The sequence below is a fragment of the Schistocerca piceifrons genome, chromosome 11 (genome assembly GCF_021461385.2).
Source record: "Schistocerca piceifrons isolate TAMUIC-IGC-003096 chromosome 11, iqSchPice1.1, whole genome shotgun sequence".
Taxonomy (NCBI): domain Eukaryota; kingdom Metazoa; phylum Arthropoda; class Insecta; order Orthoptera; family Acrididae; genus Schistocerca; species Schistocerca piceifrons.
This window is the reverse complement of record NC_060148.1, coordinates 162,674,357-162,696,452: the sequence shown is the minus strand read 5'-3', so window position 1 is coordinate 162,696,452 and position 22,096 is coordinate 162,674,357. Positions and strand designations below refer to the sequence as shown.

The 22,096-nt window shown below is 39.4% G+C and overlaps 1 protein-coding gene across 1 annotated transcript in view; it reads left to right on the top strand.

Moving 5' to 3' along the window:
• Positions 1-19,761, top strand: part of LOC124719857 — a 110,463-nt gene extending 90,702 nt beyond the window's left edge. Inside the window, exons 5-6 of the mRNA XM_047245041.1 lie at positions 7,236-7,273; positions 19,656-19,761. Of these exons, the coding sequence (XP_047100997.1) occupies positions 7,236-7,273; positions 19,656-19,761 (144 nt within the window). The remainder of the gene's footprint in view (positions 1-7,235; positions 7,274-19,655) is intronic.
• Positions 19,762-22,096: the final 2,335 nt, after the last annotated feature.

The following is a 22,096-nucleotide window of genomic DNA, read 5'->3' as shown; positions in this document are numbered from 1 at the left end:
GCTCGTGTACATGGTGCTTTAGGTTACTATGTAGCACATACCAAGTTTGAATTACAACCAATTGAACTGGACCCATCTTGATCTCACTGCATAATAGTCAATTTGTCAAAAAAATACCTAAACACAAATTCACTAAGGATGATTGATTTGGTTTGATTTTGACAGGGAAGCTAAAACAGCTTTGATCTATCATGGCACTACCCGCACTGAAACAGTTAGTGTGGTATTGCTCCCTGTGTATCTAGTAAAGCCAACCAGTGCCCTTAGGTAGTGCAAGGAGTCCCTTTACCAGTTCTTCGTTAGACACAATTTCTCCCCTTCTAGTTGCCCCCAACATTTCTGCCCCTCTTGCTGTGGTATGTAGGTGTTTTTTGAAATTCTCATGGCTGGTCATCATCCCAACCATAAGTTTAATCTTTTTCCTGTTCAAGCCTAGGATTATAGAGCTTCTTTTAAAACAAGGCTTTGGTATCATTATCTTACCATGTTTTTGCTTATAGACCTTGCTCCAGTATTCTAAGTCAGTTCTGTAGTCCTAGTTTGATCATAGTCATGGTGATTGTAAGGACAGGTTTGGATCCAATGAATGGAGTCTTTGCCCCCATCCTGGCCAGTCTTTGGGCTTGTTCACTGCCACCGATCCCTGAGTGGCCAGGGACCCACATTAGGTTTAACCTATTGCTTCCCCTACCTCCACCAGAGCACTGCGACATACTACAATAATCTTAGATCTAGTTGCAGGAGCTACCAATGATTTCAAGGCTGCCTGGCTGAATAGATATAGATGCTACGGTCCTTGTAGCACCTATGTATATTCTCCTTCACACACGCCCTGATTTCAGTAATTTCAGTTTGGAATACCAAGGCCAGTTTTCCTAGAGTGATGATGCCTTCCAGTCTTCGCTGAATCCGAGACACCTTGACCCCAGCACCTTGGTTTGATTTCTACCCATATGGTGTTGAACTGTTTTTTCTCACTGCTCCCTGCTTCCAATTATTATATTGTAAGGCTTGGTGAAGCAGTTGGAGTTATATAGTCGGCCTGCATTTCCCCAGCCATTCCTATATTTGCCCCACTCACTGTTTTAGTGTGTGTGTGTCTGGATATCCCATTGAGATCCAGTTTTTACCAGTTTTGAGTCTGTATGCACCATCTGCTGCCTTCATCTAAACCTAAAGGTGTAGTGGAGGCATGTCCAGCATGGCTTCCATCTCAGCAGTTGGTGTACTACTAATTCTCCCTGTTATGGCTAACCAGGCCAGTCTCTGCACCTTAGCAAACTCCTTAGCTGCAACCTGATTTTCTACTTTCTTCCATAACACTAAGGCCCCATAGGAGATCCTAAGTGTAACTGCTGTGGTGTACATCCAGTGCATACTTCAGGGTCTTAGGCCCCAGTTTTTACCACAAGCCATTCGGGTACTCACTAGAGTACAATTCGCCTTCGAGCAGATAATCTTAATTTGAGGAATTCATGTTAGTTTCTCGTCTAAGATTACCCCTAGATATTTCACCATCCCCTTCACAGGTAGGGTTTCATTGAAAAGCTTTACATTCCAACTTGAGTGTTGGATATGCTTCTTTGTGATTGGTACAACAGTCTTCTTAGGATTAACCTGTAGGTCCTGTTTAATGCACCAGTCTTCCACAATGTCAAGTGCACCTTGTGGCAAGTATTACTATGACAAGGTCATCTGCTTATCCTTGGCAAAAACATTGACTGGAATTTAGTTCCTAAATGAGTTCATTCACCACTAGATTCCACAAAGTGGACAAAACTTCTCCTGGTGGACAACTTCTAGTAGCGTTAATTACCATTTCATTCATTATTCAGGCCACTACCCTTCTTCCACTAAGTGTGGCCCTAGTTCACCCACATATAGGGGTCAGTAGATCATGCACCTTCACTGCCCTAACCATGGAATGGAAGGTTGAATTACTAAAAGCCCCATTGATGTCCAGGAAGATGCAGAGAGCTATTTCTTGAAAGCAAAGTCCTTTCTCCACCCTCCCAACAAATAGATGGAGAGCTGTCTCACTTGATATACCTGGTTATGTGTTGGGGTTTGAATGCAGAGGAGCCCTAGTTAACCTCCTCTCCCCAACGTGTACATTAGCCAGACTGATTGGTCTCATATCCTTTTGCCTTGTTATGATCAATTCTCCCTGACTTTGGAATAAAGACAACCTTCACTGCCCTTCAGGCATTGGGAATGGCTCCTGCTGCTAGGCTAACCCTGAATCACCTGCACAGGACTCTTTCAAGATTCTCTCCTACTTTTTTCAAGAGAGCTGGAAAGATGCCGTGTGGGCCAGGTTGCTTGACCAGTTAGAATGTTCCCACTGCCCACTGGATTTTACTGAAATTGACACACTCCTTAGCCAATTCCCAGTCCTCTCTTCGAGTGCCTGAGAACCATTGTCTTTCAGGGGTCACGTTCTGGTCTACGTTATCAGCCAGAGCATATTGAGGAAAGTAAGTTTTGCGGAGCAGTTCCAGTGTCTCATGTGCTGTCTTTGTATATTCCCCTCCTCCTTCCTCAATGTACCTTCTGGATTAGTTGGTACTCTAGTGAGGATTTTGTGAAGCCTGGCTTGAGATAAGCACCTCCACATGCTGATCACTTTAGAACCTTATGAAATATTCTGAGATAAATATTACATTAAATATCAGTGAAAACATGAACTGCCATCATATGCAACTGTCAAAATAAGTAAATACAAGAAAATATTTATACGAACAAGTGTATCATACCAGGTGAGATAATCATTTCCTGCTCATTTACATGGTGTTTTTGGTTACTATGTAGCACATACCAAGTATGAATTACAACCAGTTGAAGTGGACGTATCTTGATCTCATACTGCATAATAGTTAATTTGTCAAAGAAACTACTTAAGACATATTCACTAAGGATAAAGGTAAGGGTTTAGTGTAAAATATGCTGTATTTTTGTGATGGAAGTGTGGAGTATATTTAGCTGTGGTCAAATTGAGTAGTTTGTCAAATTTTAGATACTCTGGATCCAATTGAGTTCCAGACAAATTAGGTATTCACAGTACAGTTTGATGTATTGTTATGCTTGTGGCAGTTTTGGCTTACCAGTAGTACAATTTAGTGTTATTGTAATCAGTGTTTATAAAAATTGATATATTAGTGTTGAATTCAATTTTAGTGGTTTTCTATGTAATATTTGTGAATAATATTTTATAGCTGGAAAGTGACAAATTAGCAGTTAGCTATGAATCTGGTTTTTTGAGAGAATGGTCAGCAGAGTTAGAATATTTCATATGTTGAATCCTTTGTTTATTTCTGTTCCTCACTTATTTTGGCCCTATTCATCTTTTGTTCATCAATGAGTTTATGAGTATGTTTAAATGTGTGACAAAAATTCTACTTGCTATCATGGCATTGACCTTGGAAAAGTCCTACAATTCCTCAAAGGTACTAGTGCAAAAGTTGTATCAATGTGAATTTAAATACTGCCTTACAGTCGTTAGCTTACTCTCACAGGAAGGTAGTACCAATGGATAGCAGATTATTGGCATTTCTCTTGGTGTGCGAGGAATATAGTTCACCAGAGCAAAATATTAAGTATATATTTGTTCGTGTTTCAATGTTAAATGAGAAATGTTCAGTGTCAAACATTTGAATTTAGATCCAGGCTCTGGCTTAGGCACTCAAAAAGTTCGGTTTTGGTCTGAAAAGAATTTTTTAGAAAAAAGAGGTGAATTTTGGATCATGGAAACATTCCACGTGGGAAAAAATATATCTAAAAACAAAGATGATGAGACTTACCAAACAAAAGCGCTGGCAGGTCGATAGACACACAAACAAACACAAACATACACACAAAATTCAAGCTTTCGCAACAGACAGTTGCTTCATCAGGAAAGAGAGAAGGAGAAGGAAAGACGAAAGGATGTGGGTTTTAAGGGAGAGGGTAAAGAGTCATTCCAATTCCGGGAGCGGAAAGACTTACCGTAGGGGGAAAAAAGGACAGGTATACACTCGCACGCGTGCACACACACACACACACACACACACAGATATATATATACTTAAATTGTTGTATGATCTTGCTCGTTCACTAGATATGTAACCACAGCAGCATGAAGCTGTTGCTGGAGTGGCACATACATGTGTTGCTCTTTTTGACTGCATGCAATCAGTACTGACAGCATAACACAACTGCAAAGTATTTCTGAGCACTGCTGTAACCTAACAAAACACTCGAAATACTGTTCCTTGCATATTTACAGAGACACTTTGACCTACTTGCTGTGATATGTTTGCAGTGCAAATACAATTGCTGTGCTTTACTAAGATGGTACTAGAAATGTGGAACAATATTATATATTATTACCCTTCTCAATTACAGGCCAGCTAAGGCTTTACATTTCTTTATACTACTCCTTCATCTATACACTTTCTTGTTTCCACTCACTTGACATCCAGTTTCTATCTTCTCTTTTTGGAATTATTTTGCTGTGGGATATTTATCAACTCAATTCTGTTTCTGTATTTGGTTTTAAATTTCTTGCTTCTTTATACAAGTTTCTTGTAGGTCTTGGTGCAGTTCTGTAAGCCAATGAGTTCTTTTCTGAAGCTTTTAGTACTGCTGCACAGTTTTTCTTTTTCGTATGATAAGATTCATTAGCCATCTTTGCCAAATTTTGTCTCCAGTTATTTTCCTACATATTTATCAATACTTCTGTATTGTTTCTGAGTTTAAATGTTTGTCCTGGTGATCTGTTTCCTAATATCTTTTTTTTTCATAATTTTCACTATTATTTGTTGATTCTAAAATTAGTGTTTCTGATGCAGATCTGTATTCTGGCCAAATGACTGTCTTGCAAGTTGGAGGTTCTGCAATTTTGGAGAAAGAATTTTTACTGTAAACATCTTCTGTTAACAGAAATACAAAGACCATCTTTCATAGTCTACCTTTTGTGGCTCCATTTTCCCCACCATTTGGCTACATGACTTCTCATAGATCCTAAAATTTTTCTTCCACTGATACTTCGTATTTGATTTGGATATTGCAGTCCTGTTGTTACCCACTACTGCTTCTTACCAGAGGAGACGAGTAGTCATGCTTCTCCTACCATTTTTCTTTCTCTCTGTTTTGTGCTTTCTCTACATAGCGAGTATTGCTAAATTATCTACAATAGTTGAACAGACAATTTTGACATCCATTTTCTAACCAAGTAGTATTCAACTTCTGGTATTGGATTCTGACAACTGCTCCATCTGTTCAATCTTCACTTTTCTAGTATGGTCTGAAAGAAGAATGGAGTTAGTCCTTTGCCTTGGCTAAAGTCTGTTGGTATCTCAAATGAGACTGTAGTTCTTTTAAGAGGACCCGTGTTGTCTTCTGTATTTCAGATTCTTTAAGAAGTTTGAATAAAAGCAGTCTTGCTTTATAGTCATAAGCCTTCTAAAATTTTGCAGATGTATTCCAATAGTATTTTGCTCCTTTAGTCCTTAAGAATTTGCCCTTCAGAGGACCATCCTGTCGTAAGCTATCTCTGATATATCTCCTATTTTGGAATTGTTAGTGTTGTTTTCTCCTTGAACTTTTCGTGGAATTTTTTTTAATCTTCTGTGAACATGGCTATCTGTTATTACAGGCCAGGAATATTACTTTCATGATTCGGTGATAATAGTCAATTTCAACATGTATCTATGTCCGACTCTGGAAATCACCTTCTTGGAATTTTACTTCGTTATTGGCACATAAGCTATCTGATATTCTCAAAACATATTATTGTTGACCTCATATCTTTTTAGTGGTGTATGTGGGTGGGGGGTTATCTGCCAGCAGTGTAGCTAAATGTCTTTTTCTTACCACTTTTCCTTTTTTCTTACATCCACAGTCAGGCAGACATAAACATTTTCTCCCTGGACTGTTATGGAATGTATTTATTCAAAATTAATTTGGCAGCTGTACAATTCTCAAGTGGTAGCCCAGTGTGACATCTGAGTCCTTTATAATTCTTTTTGAGGTAATACTTTTCTTGTATTAGCCATGTTCACAAATTGCATATTCATTACAAGACAGGAGTCATCGTATCTGTATGTCCAGACAATGGTAGTACTTCATGTACTAATTTCTGTCAGTCATATCATACTGCACATCTTAATATCCACTCCCTAAGCACTAGGTATGACATTTAATAAATTTGATGTAGTTCATAGTAAAATGTCACTGGAGAATGGCATAAGTCAAAATTCCAGTTGTGAATAAATACATTTAACAGCAGTTTAGGCAGAAAATGTTCTCATCTCCATCCTGTGCCAGTCTTAGGATAAAAATTTAATAAAATTTGTGTATTTTCCTCTAGCACTTCATCAGATGCTTCCCAATTTTGTTCTCAGGACTGTTTTACTTTCTGCATTGTCCTTGTTACCCTGATTTATTATTGCATGTGCATTAATTATTGTGTACCTCTCATCTAAATATTGAATTATTGCAGGGAGAGAGTCTTTCTGGAGGTAATAAAAAATTTGGTACTGATTGCAAAATAGACTTGCCATTTATGAATGCAGAGCTGGAGCAGTTTCACGAATTTATTCCCTGTGTTCTCTGTGAAAAATCTATAGTTCTCTGAATGTGGTATTTCTTCATCTGTGAATGTGCTTTTTTGTTATGCCAATTTTAACTTGTTGTCCATTTACAATGTCTGAAAGTATTTTGAGTCTGCCAATATTTATTAATGTTTGTATATTTAATGGTCCAAGTGTGTATGTAGTTCTGAGTGTGAACTTACGGTTGGGGTTAGAAGTCACTCCTCACCTCTGCAAGTTGGTCTGGGCTGCCCAGAGCACAAAGGCCCAAATGTGTCACGATGATCGATTCATCGGTCACTTTTCATAATTAAAAAAAAAATTAATGAAAATCTTACATAAGACATAAGTACATGACAGATGAAAGATGTTTTGGTCACTTTTCTTTGTGAAGTGTCTAGTAGGAAGTATGGCTACAACCAAATTACTGGCTTGTGTAGATATTTACAGTACTGAAGACAAAGTGAGGAAATGGAGAGTGAATTCCTACTAACATTCTGTTTCATTAACTGAAACAGTTTATCATATCCTCTTTAATATCATTTTCAAGCCTCACTTACAGCATTTTGTGGACCACTCTCATGTTGGTGGGCATTAATTGAATTACATTTATTTACTGTCTCTTCAGTTGTAAGTCACAGGCAATTTCTTCATATATTTCAGGTGGAAACCTCAACAAGATACACATCTGATAGTGCAAGGTAAGTTTTCATAATTCACTGCAGAACTTTTTGAGAAATATAAATTTTTATTACTTGTGAAAGTACCTCAGATATAAAATGCCCTACTGTAATTACTCAGTATTACTGATAAGCAACAACATTACAAGGCAGTATGGTCAGTAATGCTATTCTTTGCAACAACCATTATGTGACTGTTCCTAGGTAAATAGAGCAAACATCTAATATCTGTACAGGTAAATAAAAGTTCAGGTGGAATGTCAGCAGCTGTATTGCGCTGAATTCAGAATGTCACATGAAAATCACTGAAGTTCAACAGATTCATCTTGATGAGTCCAAGCTAATACACTGCAATAGAAAAGTAAGAATGAAGGGTGAGTGGCTATATATCCAAAAATTGGAGCTGATTCCTGGCCTTCCAGATTAATGAATATAGTGTTGAACAGCTCTTTCAATGCTGTGCCACAGTGGTGCTCAGGAAGCACACAAGCTTGTAGTGGTGACAGTGTATTGGCCACCATCAAGAAGAATCTTAAGTAGCTGGTGAATCCTCAATCTCTTGGTTTCTCCTTCGTCCCGGTGTGTTCCTGAAGGCTGGCCCATTCATTAGACGCATTACAGGTGACAAGGTAATGCATAATTCCAAGCTCCAGGTCAACAGGTAGGGTTCGCACATACACTCTGATACAGTCCAGGCCGAGGAATGGGTAACAGCCTAAGCTGTTACCTTCCCAAATCCCAGTTGGTCCCTCTGTCAGGAGATCGGGAGGTGTGACCTGAGGTGTGAACAGTCATTTATGGTGGGGTGAATCCCCCCCTCTGAGGGTGCCCCCAGTTGGAAGGAGCATGCCATTATAGATGTTGGCAATCATGGGGATTTATTTATTTATTTATTTTGCAATGACTCACCATCTTAGTGCGTGTCTACTAAACATAAACAGAATGAGGCTAAAGATTTGAAGACCCTCCCAACTGCACCTCGGTTCCTCATGGTATCATGTACTGGAGGTGCTCCGTCCTTTGCTACAGTTAATGTGTGCATTATTCTGAAAGGTGGTGTTGCAGTTGCAAGCCCTGTGAAATCCTATTCCCATTTATGTAATACAACTTTGCTTCTGAAGATGTATTGTGATTCTCAAGCTCAACTGCTTATAGCATCACATACAGGGTGTTACAAAAAGGTATGGCCAAACTTTCTGGAAACATTCCTCGCACACAAATAAGGAAAAGATGTTACGTGGACATGTGTCCGGAAACGCCTAATTTCCATCTTAGAGCTCATTTTAGTTTCGTCAGTATGTACTGTACTTCCTCGATTCTGATGATCAAATTGTAAATTTTCACAATCAACATGTGTAGGCTGCCGAGAACCCGCACGCAATTGTGCAATCACGTCATCAACACAGATTTTCTGTGAACGTTTGGGCAGCCATTGTTGGTGATGTCTTGATTGGGCCACATGTTCTTCCACCTACGCTCAGTGGAGCACGTTATGATGAGTTCATACGGGATACTCCATCTGTGTTGCTAGAACATGTGGCTTTACAAGTACGACACAACATGTGGTTCATGCACAATGGAGCTCCTGCACATTTCAGTCGAAGTGTTTGTACGCTTATCAACAACAGATTCGGTGACCGATGGATTGGTAGAGGCGGACCAATTCCACGGCCTCCACGCTCTCCTGACCTCAACCCTCTCGACTTTCATTTATGGGGGCATTTGAAAGCTCTTGTCTACGCAACCCCGGTACCAAATGTAGAGACTCTTCGTGCTTGTATTGTGGACGGCTGTGATACAATACGCCATTCTCCAGGGCTGCATCAGCGCATCAGGGATTCCATGCGACGGAGGGTGGATGCATGTATCCTCGCTAACGGAGGACATTTTGAACATTTCCTGTAACAAAGTGTTTGAAGTGACGCTGGTACGTTCTGTTGCTGTGTGTTTCCATTCCATGATTAATGTGATTTGAAGAGAAGTAATAAAATGAGTTCTAACATGGAAAGTAAGCGTTTCCGGTCACATGTCCACATAACATATTTTCTTTCTTTGTGTGTGAGGAATGTTTCCTGAAAGTTTGGTCGCACCTTTTTGTAACACCCTGTATACAGAACTATCCTGTTCGTGTGGAGAACCCTCTTACACTGAACTCTTCACAAGGTATTTTTTATTATTTACATTCTGATGATTGATGGCCTTACTGAGTAATTTTTACCTCAAAGATTAAGGCAGGCTATGTAGTCGTCACGGTCCAACCGTACATTACAAACCAGATGAGTTCCTACAAGTGTCAACATTATAATAAAACACGTATCTTGTCAAAACATGGCCAAATGTGTTACTTTTGGCAGAGATGCTTATGAGGGCAGCAGTTTGCCGCCTCCTCTCTGCTGTATCAATTGTAATACCTTGAATTTCCCATGTGTCTTAACAAGCAAGCTGTATAGGAGATTTGAGTGGTAGACATCAAACTCCACTTTGTCACTCACGGTTTTTAGCTAGTCAAAATCTGTGAATTTTACGATTGGCATTTACAGTACTGTTTTTGCTATGCTATGCATAATGGTGGATATGCCCACACAGACTTGCGACCCCAAGTTCAGTATTGCAGTAGTGAAGTCACCCAGGTCACAGTAGCATCCCCATCTGCTCCTACAGCTGCGCAACAAGCCATCAGATCTTTGCCCCTGGTGGTGAAACAACCTGTTACACAACTGCCAGGCTGAAAGGACAAAAGCAGTACTCCTGCAAAAGACTTTCTACAGTTAAAAACAGTCTTCATCTGCCAACTAGAAAGTTCTAAGAGCTCAAACAAAAACAAACTGTTTTCTCCTTACCTGATTTAGAGATTGTCTTCAGTGGTGTTGCAACATATACTCTCACATGGCTGACCTCCATTTTGCTGGTGCCCACTGCCTACTGGTTTTCTGCCATAGAATTCACAGGCTGACAAAGGGAGAATGCCAATATGTTTGCAGAGCTCATGGAACAGGATTCTCCAGCCTCTGCCTCCTGTAGCAGTGGATTTTTGTAGGCTGGCACTCAGCAGCTACCAAGGTGACTAACCTTCATTTGTTCCCTCCTCCCCAATTATCGTTCCCCATTATCACTCTTCTCCAATGGAACATTCGTGGCATTATATCCAACAAGGAGGGAGTTACAGCTGCTCTTGGAATTGCAGTGTCCGCTTGTTTTCTGCTTCCAAGAAGAAAATTGTCCTCACAACCCCTTTGATCGCTCATGTTTCCTTCTTGTCCTTTGTGATGTTCCCCCAGGGAGCCATGCTGGTCATCCAACTCATTGAACACTCGACTGCTAGCTGTTGCAGTCTACATTTTCCTTCTTCATTTCACCTTTTCTCTACATAACTTCTACACCTCTCCGTCATTTGCTGTTACTAAGTCGGACTTACTCCAGCTCATTGGTCAGCTCCCTCACGCCTTTTTGCTGCTTGGCGACTTCAATGCCCACCATCTGCTTTGGTGCTCTGGGAGAACCTGTCCAAGAGGTTCCCTCTTAGCTGACTTCCTGAATCATATCTTAGCACTGGAGCACTCACGTTCCTTTCAGATTCCAACCACATTTATTACCATTTGAACCTCTCGTTCTGCACTGTCCAGCTCGCTCATCATCTTGAATGGCCCATTCCCTCTGACACATACTCAAGTGATCAATTTCTGTGTGCTATCCATTTGCCAACTCCTATCCCACCTGAGTGCAGATCCAATTGGCAGCTTTCCAAGGCCAACTGGTGGCTTTACCCCCCTCTCACGACATTTACACAGCTGTGATGACCACGTAAAGTATCTTCCAAACGTTATCCTTACCGCCGAAATATGTTCCGTACCATGCACTTAAAGTTTACTGTAGCATGTTCTGTTCCCTGGTGGACTGAGGCATGCAGCAATGTGTTTCGCTTGTGGAGCTGTGCTCTCCACATTTTGAACAATCATGATGATACATCTGCTGGAGTTCTGGTATCCTGTAGTCCATACATCTGGGACTTCAGAGGCCATCTGCCACATTTGCTAGAGGAAGTGTTCAAAGACAAAGTTGTCTCTAGGTTTATATGATTCAGATTTGTCACACACATTTATCCAGCAAAACGGGATGCCTGAATGCTCGTTGTATCATTGCCTTTTTTATCCCCATTAACCATATGGACTCTCGCTCCAGGCATCTCAGCTCCCTTTTCGTCAAGGGTTTTACAATTAGTTTCAGTTCTACATCGACTTGTCTCCTTAAGTCAGTGACGTTAGCTATGGTTTCGTGTGTTTCCAGCCAGTCAATGCTGTACGTAACTACCCCCTGCTCATATATTGGAGGAAAGTAGTTTGCGTTCAATTTAGCCCAATTAGGATTAGAGTGAACGTCAGTACATCAAAGCTTCAAATGATGCAGAGACTTGCATACTGCTTGTTTTTATGCAATTTTCGTGAAAAATATCAGTCAGAAATATCCTCAGAGGTATGAACTGAAGTCATGGTAGCGTCGAACATTGTACAACAGCTGGTTCCTATTGGTGAAGTGACAACACAATTCTTCAGGTGGCCTAAAATCACCAAGAGCTCCATACCTCGAATAACATCTAAATTTCCTGTTCCACGTTTTGTGGTTTTGCACATTGTCTCAGGCAGTGTATCCTACATAAACGCGCTGTAAAATCTCATGATTTTAAATTTTCTGACGAGACTAAGCAGATCTATGCTTTTAATCCTTCTTTCCAGAACCATTGCTGTGGGCGTTTTTTAATGTACAACCCAAGCCATCTTCTGTATTGTAAATAGAGGCCTTTACCTATAGCGATGGACTCCATGGTCATATTATGCCTTTTAGTTGATTGTAATTACTTTTCACTTTTTCAGGCATTCTCTAGTGCTTGAAATATATCAGCTCTCCTAGCTAATGAAACCAGTGGCTGACAGCCCAGCAAATGTAGGTATCAAAGCCAGAATTATTCCACCAGATGTCTTTGGTATAGGTAGGAACCTGGGCGTTTTAACACCTCATTTCCTTCCTTCCTTTCTGCCTCAAGGAACCTTTTGGAGCTGTCACCAAATTTTTAAACATCCCATAGTTCTTCTTCTTTAGTATGCAGTGAGATGCATTCAGTATTGCTTGAAGGTTAGTCCAGTACCCAATTTAAATTCGAGCAAACATTGCCTTATCAACAGCATATGCAGAAATTGGTTGTCCACCATGAATATCCGTCCCTTGACGTACCTGTGCAGACTTATCAGTGAATATTTGGTGTGCAATATGGTGATCTTTATTTGTAGTGTAGGCGATGATGTGCTCTTTGCACACATTTTCCAATGCGTTGAAGCCCTTATCACCATAATCTTGGTGCTATTTCAATTTTGTTCCAGCTCCACAGAAATTATATCCAGAGATACAAACTTCTGATGGCAGTTTCTCGAGAATATCACCTCCAACTTTGTTGATACATTTCCTAGCACTCGTCACATTACTGCATGGTTTGAGCTTTGCTTTTCGTATTACATAGCAGTTTGCGAGTGTTACCCAACTGTTGAGCTTCGATGAGAAACTAAACCATTTCATCAAAACCCTGTTCTCTCAACATCTTACGATCTGCTCTATGAGGAACATAATGGGTTTAAAGCTATCCCGTAGTTCGTTTGTGACATGAATAGGTTTGTTATTAATTCTGTGGTGAATAATGCGATTATATTTGTCAAATATCTGTGGCTGTATGTTCAGCCATTTGCACATACGTTGAAGATTAAATTGCTTCCACATCCGGTTTTTGATGGTCCAGTTCAACCATTTGGCAATACTAGTTTCCAAATGGGAGAATGTTGAATAGTGATTTAACCAACATTCCAATTCTGCTTTGAAATGCCTGTCGTAAGATTCACTTCCAACATATTCCGCCAGGTTATTGTGGAGTCGAGTTAGTCCTGTCTGCAACAATTGTTTAGAAACCTCTCAAACCTCCTTCTCTGTCTTTACTTTCAAAGGTAAGGCCCAAGCAAATTTGGAATGTGTGTCTGTGACCGTGAGAATGTACTTGAAACCATTATTTGATTTTAAGTAGTCTTGCGTATCTGAGATCAGCCTGCCATGCATAATCCATTTCTTGTATTATCAGAAGTATTCTGCATGCAGATCTGTAAAGCTCGTGGACAACTCTCTCCACAATTACTCGACGATGCATATTTTTCAAAGCTCAAGTAAGATCGATAATATTTTGTTTATGTGATCGGCATTCTCTTCACCAGCTGAAGCTGTAAACAGTCGTAATTGAGCTATGATTTCATTTAGTTACCACAATTTGTATACTCTAGAAGTAGGTTGTTTAGTCTTTAAGACTGAACTTCGGTTATTTTACCTGCACTATGTGGAACTGCTACTGCTGGTACAGTTACAATCCTGTATTTGTCACTCTATGAACCTTCCATGCATTTTTTGCTAAGTGGGTCAGGAGTCAACTACACAAAGGAAGCAGTTCCATAAGTATGGGGATGTGTAGAGGAGACGGGGCTTTTTTTTAGGTTAGCGGGTCTCAGGTAAATGCAGAAAGGGCTTCAGTTTCAAAGGCTGCAAGTAGAACACCGAAAGAGGGTAGATACAACCACAATAAAGGTATGGAAATAAGTTCCGCTGAAATTTTTCAAGAGACCTAACTATGTTCACAAAGAACAGATGAGATACAGTTGGTGTAGTGTTCATCGCTGGTGGAAGTAGTTTACCTTGTAGTGACATTGAAGTAGATAGTTCCTTTGAGGTATTATGGGTAGTGACGAGTTAAAAGCTCTGGGCCGTTTTCGATCTGTAAAACTACTACTTCCTGGCGTTTCGTTGCCAACTGCGGGAATATCTTTGGAGGTGAGTCAATGATGGCTGCCAGACAGTGGAATTTCCGTTCATATAGAGGGCACCAACATACGTTCAATTGGGACCGACTATAAGTCTCTCTGACTAGCGTCATTATTCTCCATCGAATGTAATCGATCGTCAAATGGTTGGTGGAAAGGCGACCACCGTATCCTGTGTAACTGTAAGCCTTCCTCTTTTCTGTTGAAATTATTGTGGTGTTCCTGAATCTCTCTAGCTTTCCTATACATACATGCATAATAATAGATGTCCTGGCTGACACGCTTGTCTCACTAAATTTTATTTCATGATCACCGTCTTTAAAAACTTGTTCCGCTACAGCTGATTTGTCAGTATATCCCAGTCGACAGTTTCTTTTGTGTTCCGTTTAGCGGGTATTGACATTTCTTATCGTTGTTCCAATATAAACCTTCCCACAGCCACATGCAATTTTATATTCGCCAATCTTATACACTCACTAATCTTGGTCAGTAAAAATCTTCTGGGTTTGAAGAAGACGTCTTGCAACAGTCGCCGAAATGTCGAAATTTTATAGTTGGCAATGCGGCTTCAAACCCAGAAGAATTTTATTGACCGTAACAACGGACGCGGAAGCTTACGTTTACACTCACTAATCTCCTTTGTATGTCTAAAGATTGTTTAAACTTGAAACTTGGCCAGAACTTTACCATTACAGTCCGTAATATTGCGAATAATTGGAAGAAAAACTACCCTCGATATATTGGCGAAAGCAAATGTTTAATGTCAGTGGTAGGCATAAAACGTCGTCCGAAACCGTACTGAATGGTGTCTCTGAAATTTATTTTGAACAATGGGTACAGAAGCGCACTCAAAGTGTAAATACTTGCGAAAACATCCATGACATCTTAATAGCCCTGATCAAACAGGGATTAGTGACCACAATGTTGTTGAGCCATGAAGAGTTCACAAGAGTGAATACTGTAACATCGAGACTCACCAAAATAAACGCAAAATTCACCCTTATAGCAGGTAAAATTTCGGTTGACACATTCCGAAGAGACAGTTTCGACTCCGTCTGATAAGTCTTTCTAAACTTAGTCCAGATGCGGTTTAAAGTCAAATGAGTAATAACTGAGAGATACGCGTCAAATTAATAAAATGTGGTACTGACAAAAAACAGGTCAGACCACTGGTGCAGAAGCAATGAATTACACATGCCAAATTTAAAAGAACGCAAAATCCACAAGATTGGCGAAGTTTTACAGAAGCTCGAAATTTAGCGCAATATCAATTAGAGAGACTTTTAATAGTTTCCAGAACGACATTGTCTCGAAATCTGATCGTAAACCCAAAGAAATTCTGGTTGTATGTAAAGTACACAATTGTAAAGGTGCATTAATACCTTCACTGCGTGATAACAATGGTAAAGTTATTGACGACAGTGCTACTAAAGCGAGTCACTGAAGACGGATTTCCTAAATTCCGTCTCAGGATAAATATAGTGGAGCAGCTTAACACTTCAGAGAGGCAATGCCTCCAGGTTCCTTTCAGAATATGCTGATACAGTAGCTCCATACTTAGCAGTCATATACAACTCTTCAATGGCAGAAAGATTGGTACTCGAAGACAGGAAAGTTGCACAAATTACACCAGAAACCAAGAAAGGGGATGTGAGTAATCCGATGAAATGCACGCCCATACAACTAACGTCGTTTGCAGTAGGATTTCGGAAAATATAGTCTGTTTGAACATTATGAATTACCTTGAAGACGACACTTTTCACAAATAGCCAACACTTATTCGGGAAACATAATTCTTGTGAAACACAACAAGCTCTTTATTCTCGCAAAGTAATGACTGATTAGGACAGATGACACTACATTGATTCCATATTTATGGTTTTCAGAAGGGTTTTGACTCAATTCCTCACAAGTGACTCCCGATTACATTGTGTGCCCCTGGAGTATCATCGTAGTTGTGTGCACTGATTCATGATTTTGTACCAGAAAGGTCACAGTTCGTAATAACTGACAGAAAGTCATCGAATTAATATCTGACGTTTCCCAAGTAAGTGTTATAGGTCCTTTGTTGTCCCTGACCTACATACACGATTTAGGAGACAATCTGAGCAGCTCTCTTAGATTGTTTGCAGATTATGTTGTCATTTACCTTATTGTAAAGTTATCAGATGATCAAAACGAATTGTCGAGTGATAGATAAGATATGTGTATGATGTGGAAAATAGCAATTGACTGTAAATAATGAAGAGTATGAAGTCAACCATGTGAGTATGGAAAGGAATGTGCTAAATTTCATTCACACGATAAATCATACAAACCTAAAAGTTGTGAACTCAACTGAATGCATAGGAAATATACTTATGGATAAATTAAATCATAACATCCTTATAGATAATGCTCTGGAGAAAGCAAACCAAAGACTGATTCCTTGGCAGACCACTTGGAAAACGTAACAGGTCTACAAAAGAACCGGCTTACATTATGCTTATCTATTATCATGTGGACTATTGCAGTGTGGTGTGGGACATGAAAGAAATTGAAAGAAGTGCAGCTCGTTGTATACCCTCGCAAAATAAGGGAGAGTGTGGAGAAATTATCATAGTTCCTGGATGGACAGGCATTTTAAACAATTTAACTATGCAGCACTTCATACATGTTAGTTGTAGTATCATGATATGACGTAATGGGCTCAGAGACGTGAGATGCATGGGGCAGTGTCAACTTCATGAAAGTTGATGGAGCACTGGCCATGAGAGTGGAGGTAGCAGAGGCTCATATCAGTGAAATATGACATGAATCTGAACTGCACTTGGAATAGGGGCCCCTACACATACAATTAGCCAAAGCACAGGGAGGAGTCCTCATTCCCTCCTTCGCCCCCCACCCCTCCCATATCCCGTTTGTCCAGTGGACCTCAAGCTGTAGCTGCTTTCCTGTCATCTCAGACCTATCCTCCCCCCCCCCTCTCTCTCTCTCTCTCTCTCTCTCTCTCTCTCTCTCTCCCTCCCCCCCCCCTCTCTCTCTCCCTCTCCCCACTCTCTCTCCCTCTCCCCACTCTCTCTCCCTCTCCCCACTCTCTCTCCCTCTCCCCACTCTCTCTCCCTCTCTCCACTCTTTCTCCCCCCACTTGTAATTAATAAATAATTAATCTAAAAGATAATAATTTTAAGTGAAAGTTGAAGTAAAATTTAAAAAAAATCCCCACGAGATAGATAAGGATGCTTAGCAACTTTATAATATAAAAGAAAATAAAATATTAAAAATGAAAGGTAAGAGATAAATAAAGATATAGTCAAGAAAATAAATACAAAACTCTCCCAGAGAGCATCCCAGAGTAACCCAGAGAGCTAAAACACTAAGAAGAATCACCTCTCGGCTTTTGGCAAGTTCAGTGTGTAGAAGTGTATATAAAATTAATAAATAAATATTCAAAACAACCCAGCCACCTTCCCTGGAATCGGAACTCCTGCAGAGATAATGATTGATAAGATGAATAAACAATAATAATAATGCATGGATGTGTAAAACATGCAGGTGCCTCGACTTAAATTAAATGCAGCTGCCTCGTTATATAAAGCCAGTACAAGTAGTCAGAACACAGCTCAGCTGGCTGCAAGTACTGATAAGAGGAGCGCCATACGTCACACTTCCTGGAAATAATTAGCTCATAACTGGGCGCGGCAGGAAGTAGTGTGCTGATAATCCAACATGGGGCCCACATCCTGCATTTTTCCAGCGGATCGCGCTTAGTTAAAACTATAGCGCGATCCTCCGAGCTCTAGCGGCAGCCAGGCAAACTACGTGGCCACTGGCGCTGTATGTAGCTGCAGCAGCTAAGTCAACACATCCATGCAGATGTGCAGTGTTGCTGTTTCAGGCTGTAGTATGTGTGTTGTTAAAATACATGTGCGCTTCCATCATGACTGCATCAGTAGTCTATGAATGTACCTGCCACAAAAAATGTTGGGCAGTAAAGATTAAGGATATGACACAAGTAAAGTACCCAGTACCTACACAATGCTTACGTGGAGGTCTCTAAAACAATTGAAAAACAATTACCATCAAAATTTATGTATTGTTGAAGTTTTCCAGAAATTCAGGTTCTTATTCTGGTTTGTTTTATGGTTGACTGGCATAGTATAAAATTTTAATTGTAAGTTTTATTTCTACTACTTTAAAAAATAGAAAGGTATTTGTTTGAAACCTCACTTGCATAATTTTTGATTTCTTTCTTCATTATTTATATTCTGTTACTTCACTTCCATATGTATGAAAGTACATGTAACTGAGTTTTAAAAAAGCTACAATGTTTAGTGATTCAGTTGTGAACTTCTAGAATCTGACACACAACGATACTGGTTACGTTAAAAAACCCGTATGATCCCAATTAAGAGTTTAAAAACATTCGAAATTCACCAGATACCATGCCAAACAGAACTATATACCAAACACAATGCAAAAAAGTTAGAAGTTACAGTCAGAGGAAAAGTAAACACTGGAGCATGCATGCCTTCAGTAGTTTGTGATCTTTCATGTGCAACATGATGCACATGGAGACCTGAAAGGCATCATACTTCTGTTCTGTGGGAAAGGGTTTAACTGCAGGTGGAATTATGGGACCCAGATACTACAGGGATAGCTCATGCATTAGCTATTGTCACTGCCACTCGATATGTAGTGTCAACCTGCAGTGTTTAATGGGTGATGATGTGGTATTTATGTGTGTGTCTATTAAGTCATTTGTGTTCTGTAGTGTCAGGTGACCAAATGTAAAAATTTTCAAAAAGGCTCACTGCAAATATACTGGAAAATTTACACCCATTTCAATCTTTTTAGTCAGCATTTCCATTTGTACAAGGCTTCATATAAGTTGCAGTTCCAAAAACGTAGTCTTAGATTAAAACCATCTGCAAGTGTGTCATTCATATTCATTCATCAGTACGCATTTTTCCATAGATTGATGTGACATCAATTATTGTTCATGAACAGTCATTATCCAGCTGATTAACATCCATACAAGATACCTAATCAAAATAATAATGCTTGCACTGGTTCTTGACTCATTGGGAATCAAACAAAAAAAACTGTTTGCTAGGTGAAATAAATTTCCAAAGGTGAAAGTGTTTTCCAGACAAAGGAAAGCCATTTACAGAGCTAAGATAATAGAAGAGGAACATTTAAAAATTATTTCTGTTAATTAAATCTTATTCAGTTAAAACATATAACTGAAATTTTTTATACAATTAATAAATGGGTGTAACTGTTACTTTGTAGCACTGTATTTTAAAAAGACTGTAACACTTGAAAGTGAATTATTTTAATTTTCATCTAAAAATTTCAAAGCAAATTGGCAGTGACTCAGATTAATCATTATTTTTTCCTCATCAGTTCCTTCCTTCTGGTGGAATATTATAATTTTAAATCTCTAACAGTTACTATATATGTAATTTCTTCTGCACTTTTATGAATTCTCTCTTATAGTACTGGATTTACAGACGCCTAAATATTATTTCTTTGTTGTATGTATATCAGTATTTAACATCCGCCTCCTTACTCTTCAGATTGACTCAGTGTACTGGTGGGAGCAGTGGCATATCATGTGAAGAAACTTGTCACCATAGACTGGTCCAGGATGAGTTGATGATAGACATGGAGAAGTCATCATAACAGTTTGGTACCAATACAGAAGATATGGCTGTTGATAAGAACTGCTCAGTTGCCACGCGATATAACTGTAGTATGTGGGAAAAGGAATTACATGTATATAGCTGTAATTTCTGCCAACAGAGCTTTCCTTCAAAATACAGATTTATAAAGCATGTGTTTATGCACATTGATGGTATGGAACCACCTTCGTATGTTTGTAAGTGGTGTGGTGAAGTATTTCACAGTAATGTTAGTTTGAAAAAACATTTGAGAATGAGTGAGAACTACCATTTCTCAACTGCAGGCAACCATGAAAAATATGGCTATAGTGATGAGCATCAAAGCGCTAACTTCTCGGATAGTGAGCCAGACGTTTGTGTCACAGAACTCAACAAGCTGAATTCATACAAGGAAACGTGGAAAGCTGCAAACAAGTCTGCTAATGACAAAGGTAACACAATTATGACAAATGATACAGAGGAAACAAATCATTATGGAACTTTAACTACAACTGTTAATGTCAGTTTCCAGGGTAATCTACTTACTGCAAACAGAACCCACAAATGTGACAGTTGTGGCAAATCTTTTGCTCGTGCAGGCAATCTCAAGAAACATGGAGTAATTCACACTGGAAAGAAACCTCACAAATGTGAGAGTTGTGGGAAATCTTTTGCTTTCCCAAGCTATGTCAAGCGACATGCATTATTTCACACTGGAAAGAAACTTAACAAATGTCATATTTGTGGAAAATCTTTTTTTGTCTTATGGAACCTCAAGAAACACTTATTAACTCACAATGGAAAAAAACCTCGTAAATGTGAGATTTGTGGGAAATGTTTTGTTTTGTCAAGCGGACTCAAAACACATGTATTACTTCACACTGAAAAGAATCCTCATAAATGTGGGATTTGTGGACAATCTTTTGCTGGTGCAGGAAATCTCAAGAAACATAGTTTAATTCACACTGGAGAAAAACCTCACAAATGTGAGATTTGTGACAAATCGTTTACCCAGTCAGCTAATCTCAAGACACACACATTAATTCACAGTGGAAAGAAACCCCACAAATGCGATATTTGTGGGAAATTTTTTGCGCTGTCAACTTATCTCAAGAAACATGCATTTATTCACACTGGAAAGAAACCTCACAAATGTGAGATTTGTGGGAAATCTTTTGCTTTCTCAAGGGACCTCAAGAGACATTTATTAATTCACACTGGAAAGAAACTTAACAAATGTGACATTTATGGGTAATCTTTGGCTTTCTCAAGCGTTCTCAAGAAACTTCACACTGGAGGGAAACCTCGTATATGTGCGATTTGTGGGAAATCTCAAGACACGTACATTAATTCACATGTAAAGACACCTCACAAATGTGAAATTTTTGACAAATCGTTTGCCCAGTCAGGTTATCTCAAGAAACATACATTAATTCACAGTGGAAAAAAAAACATCACAAATTTGATATTTGTGGGAAATCTTTTGTTAGGGCAGGCTATCACAAGTAGTGATGGGGAGCTCGTGAATGAGTCGTTCAAATGAACGCTTCACTCCAGTGAAGTGTGAACTAACCACTCAATTTCAATGAACTGGTACTTCAAACTCCTCACAGATAACACACTCCACACTTTCTTCAAGTTCACTCACTCTCTTCCTCTCTCCCTCTTCCCATTACATCGGCGTTACGTCACTCATTCTCCCTTCACTTCAGTCCCCCCTCTACTGCCTGTCGACGAATCGCGCGGCGTTTGTGGGAAACGATAGGTTTTGGGATTGTGGAGGTGAGGGGCGGGGAAAAGGCAGCGTCAGCTATGTGAGCACGCACAGCCAACATGAAAATAAAAGTTGTGTTAATAACACTGAAAGACGGATTTTACCTCAAATCATACCAATTACTACAGGTGACAGTTTACGTTTTGAATTTGGGGGGTTATATTATTCTCAACAAAATAAAATCTACAGGAAAACTTCTGAATAATTGCTTAACATAGATATAGACTTCGTGACAGTGGTAAACATACTCTATTTTGGATTAAATTTTAAAAGGAACATGAAATTAGACTGCATTTTGTTGGTAGCCCTAGTTTTTCAGTCCATGAATACAACAAATAATGTTTCACTTAGCTGATAAAGACTTTTTTGGGCGTTCCATGAGAAAATGTCGAGCAAGATTAAATGTAATACCTTCTTTATATGTGACAGGCTTCTCTGTTTATCTTTCCTTTGTCCCCTTCGACCACGCTCTATTTAAGTTAGCTCAGACGCTGTAAGAGCGTAAAACGTTGCGTGCACGTTACTGCATAGTTGGCCATCTGTTGGTAAAATTATGAAGTATTACGAACCTTTATTGTACGAG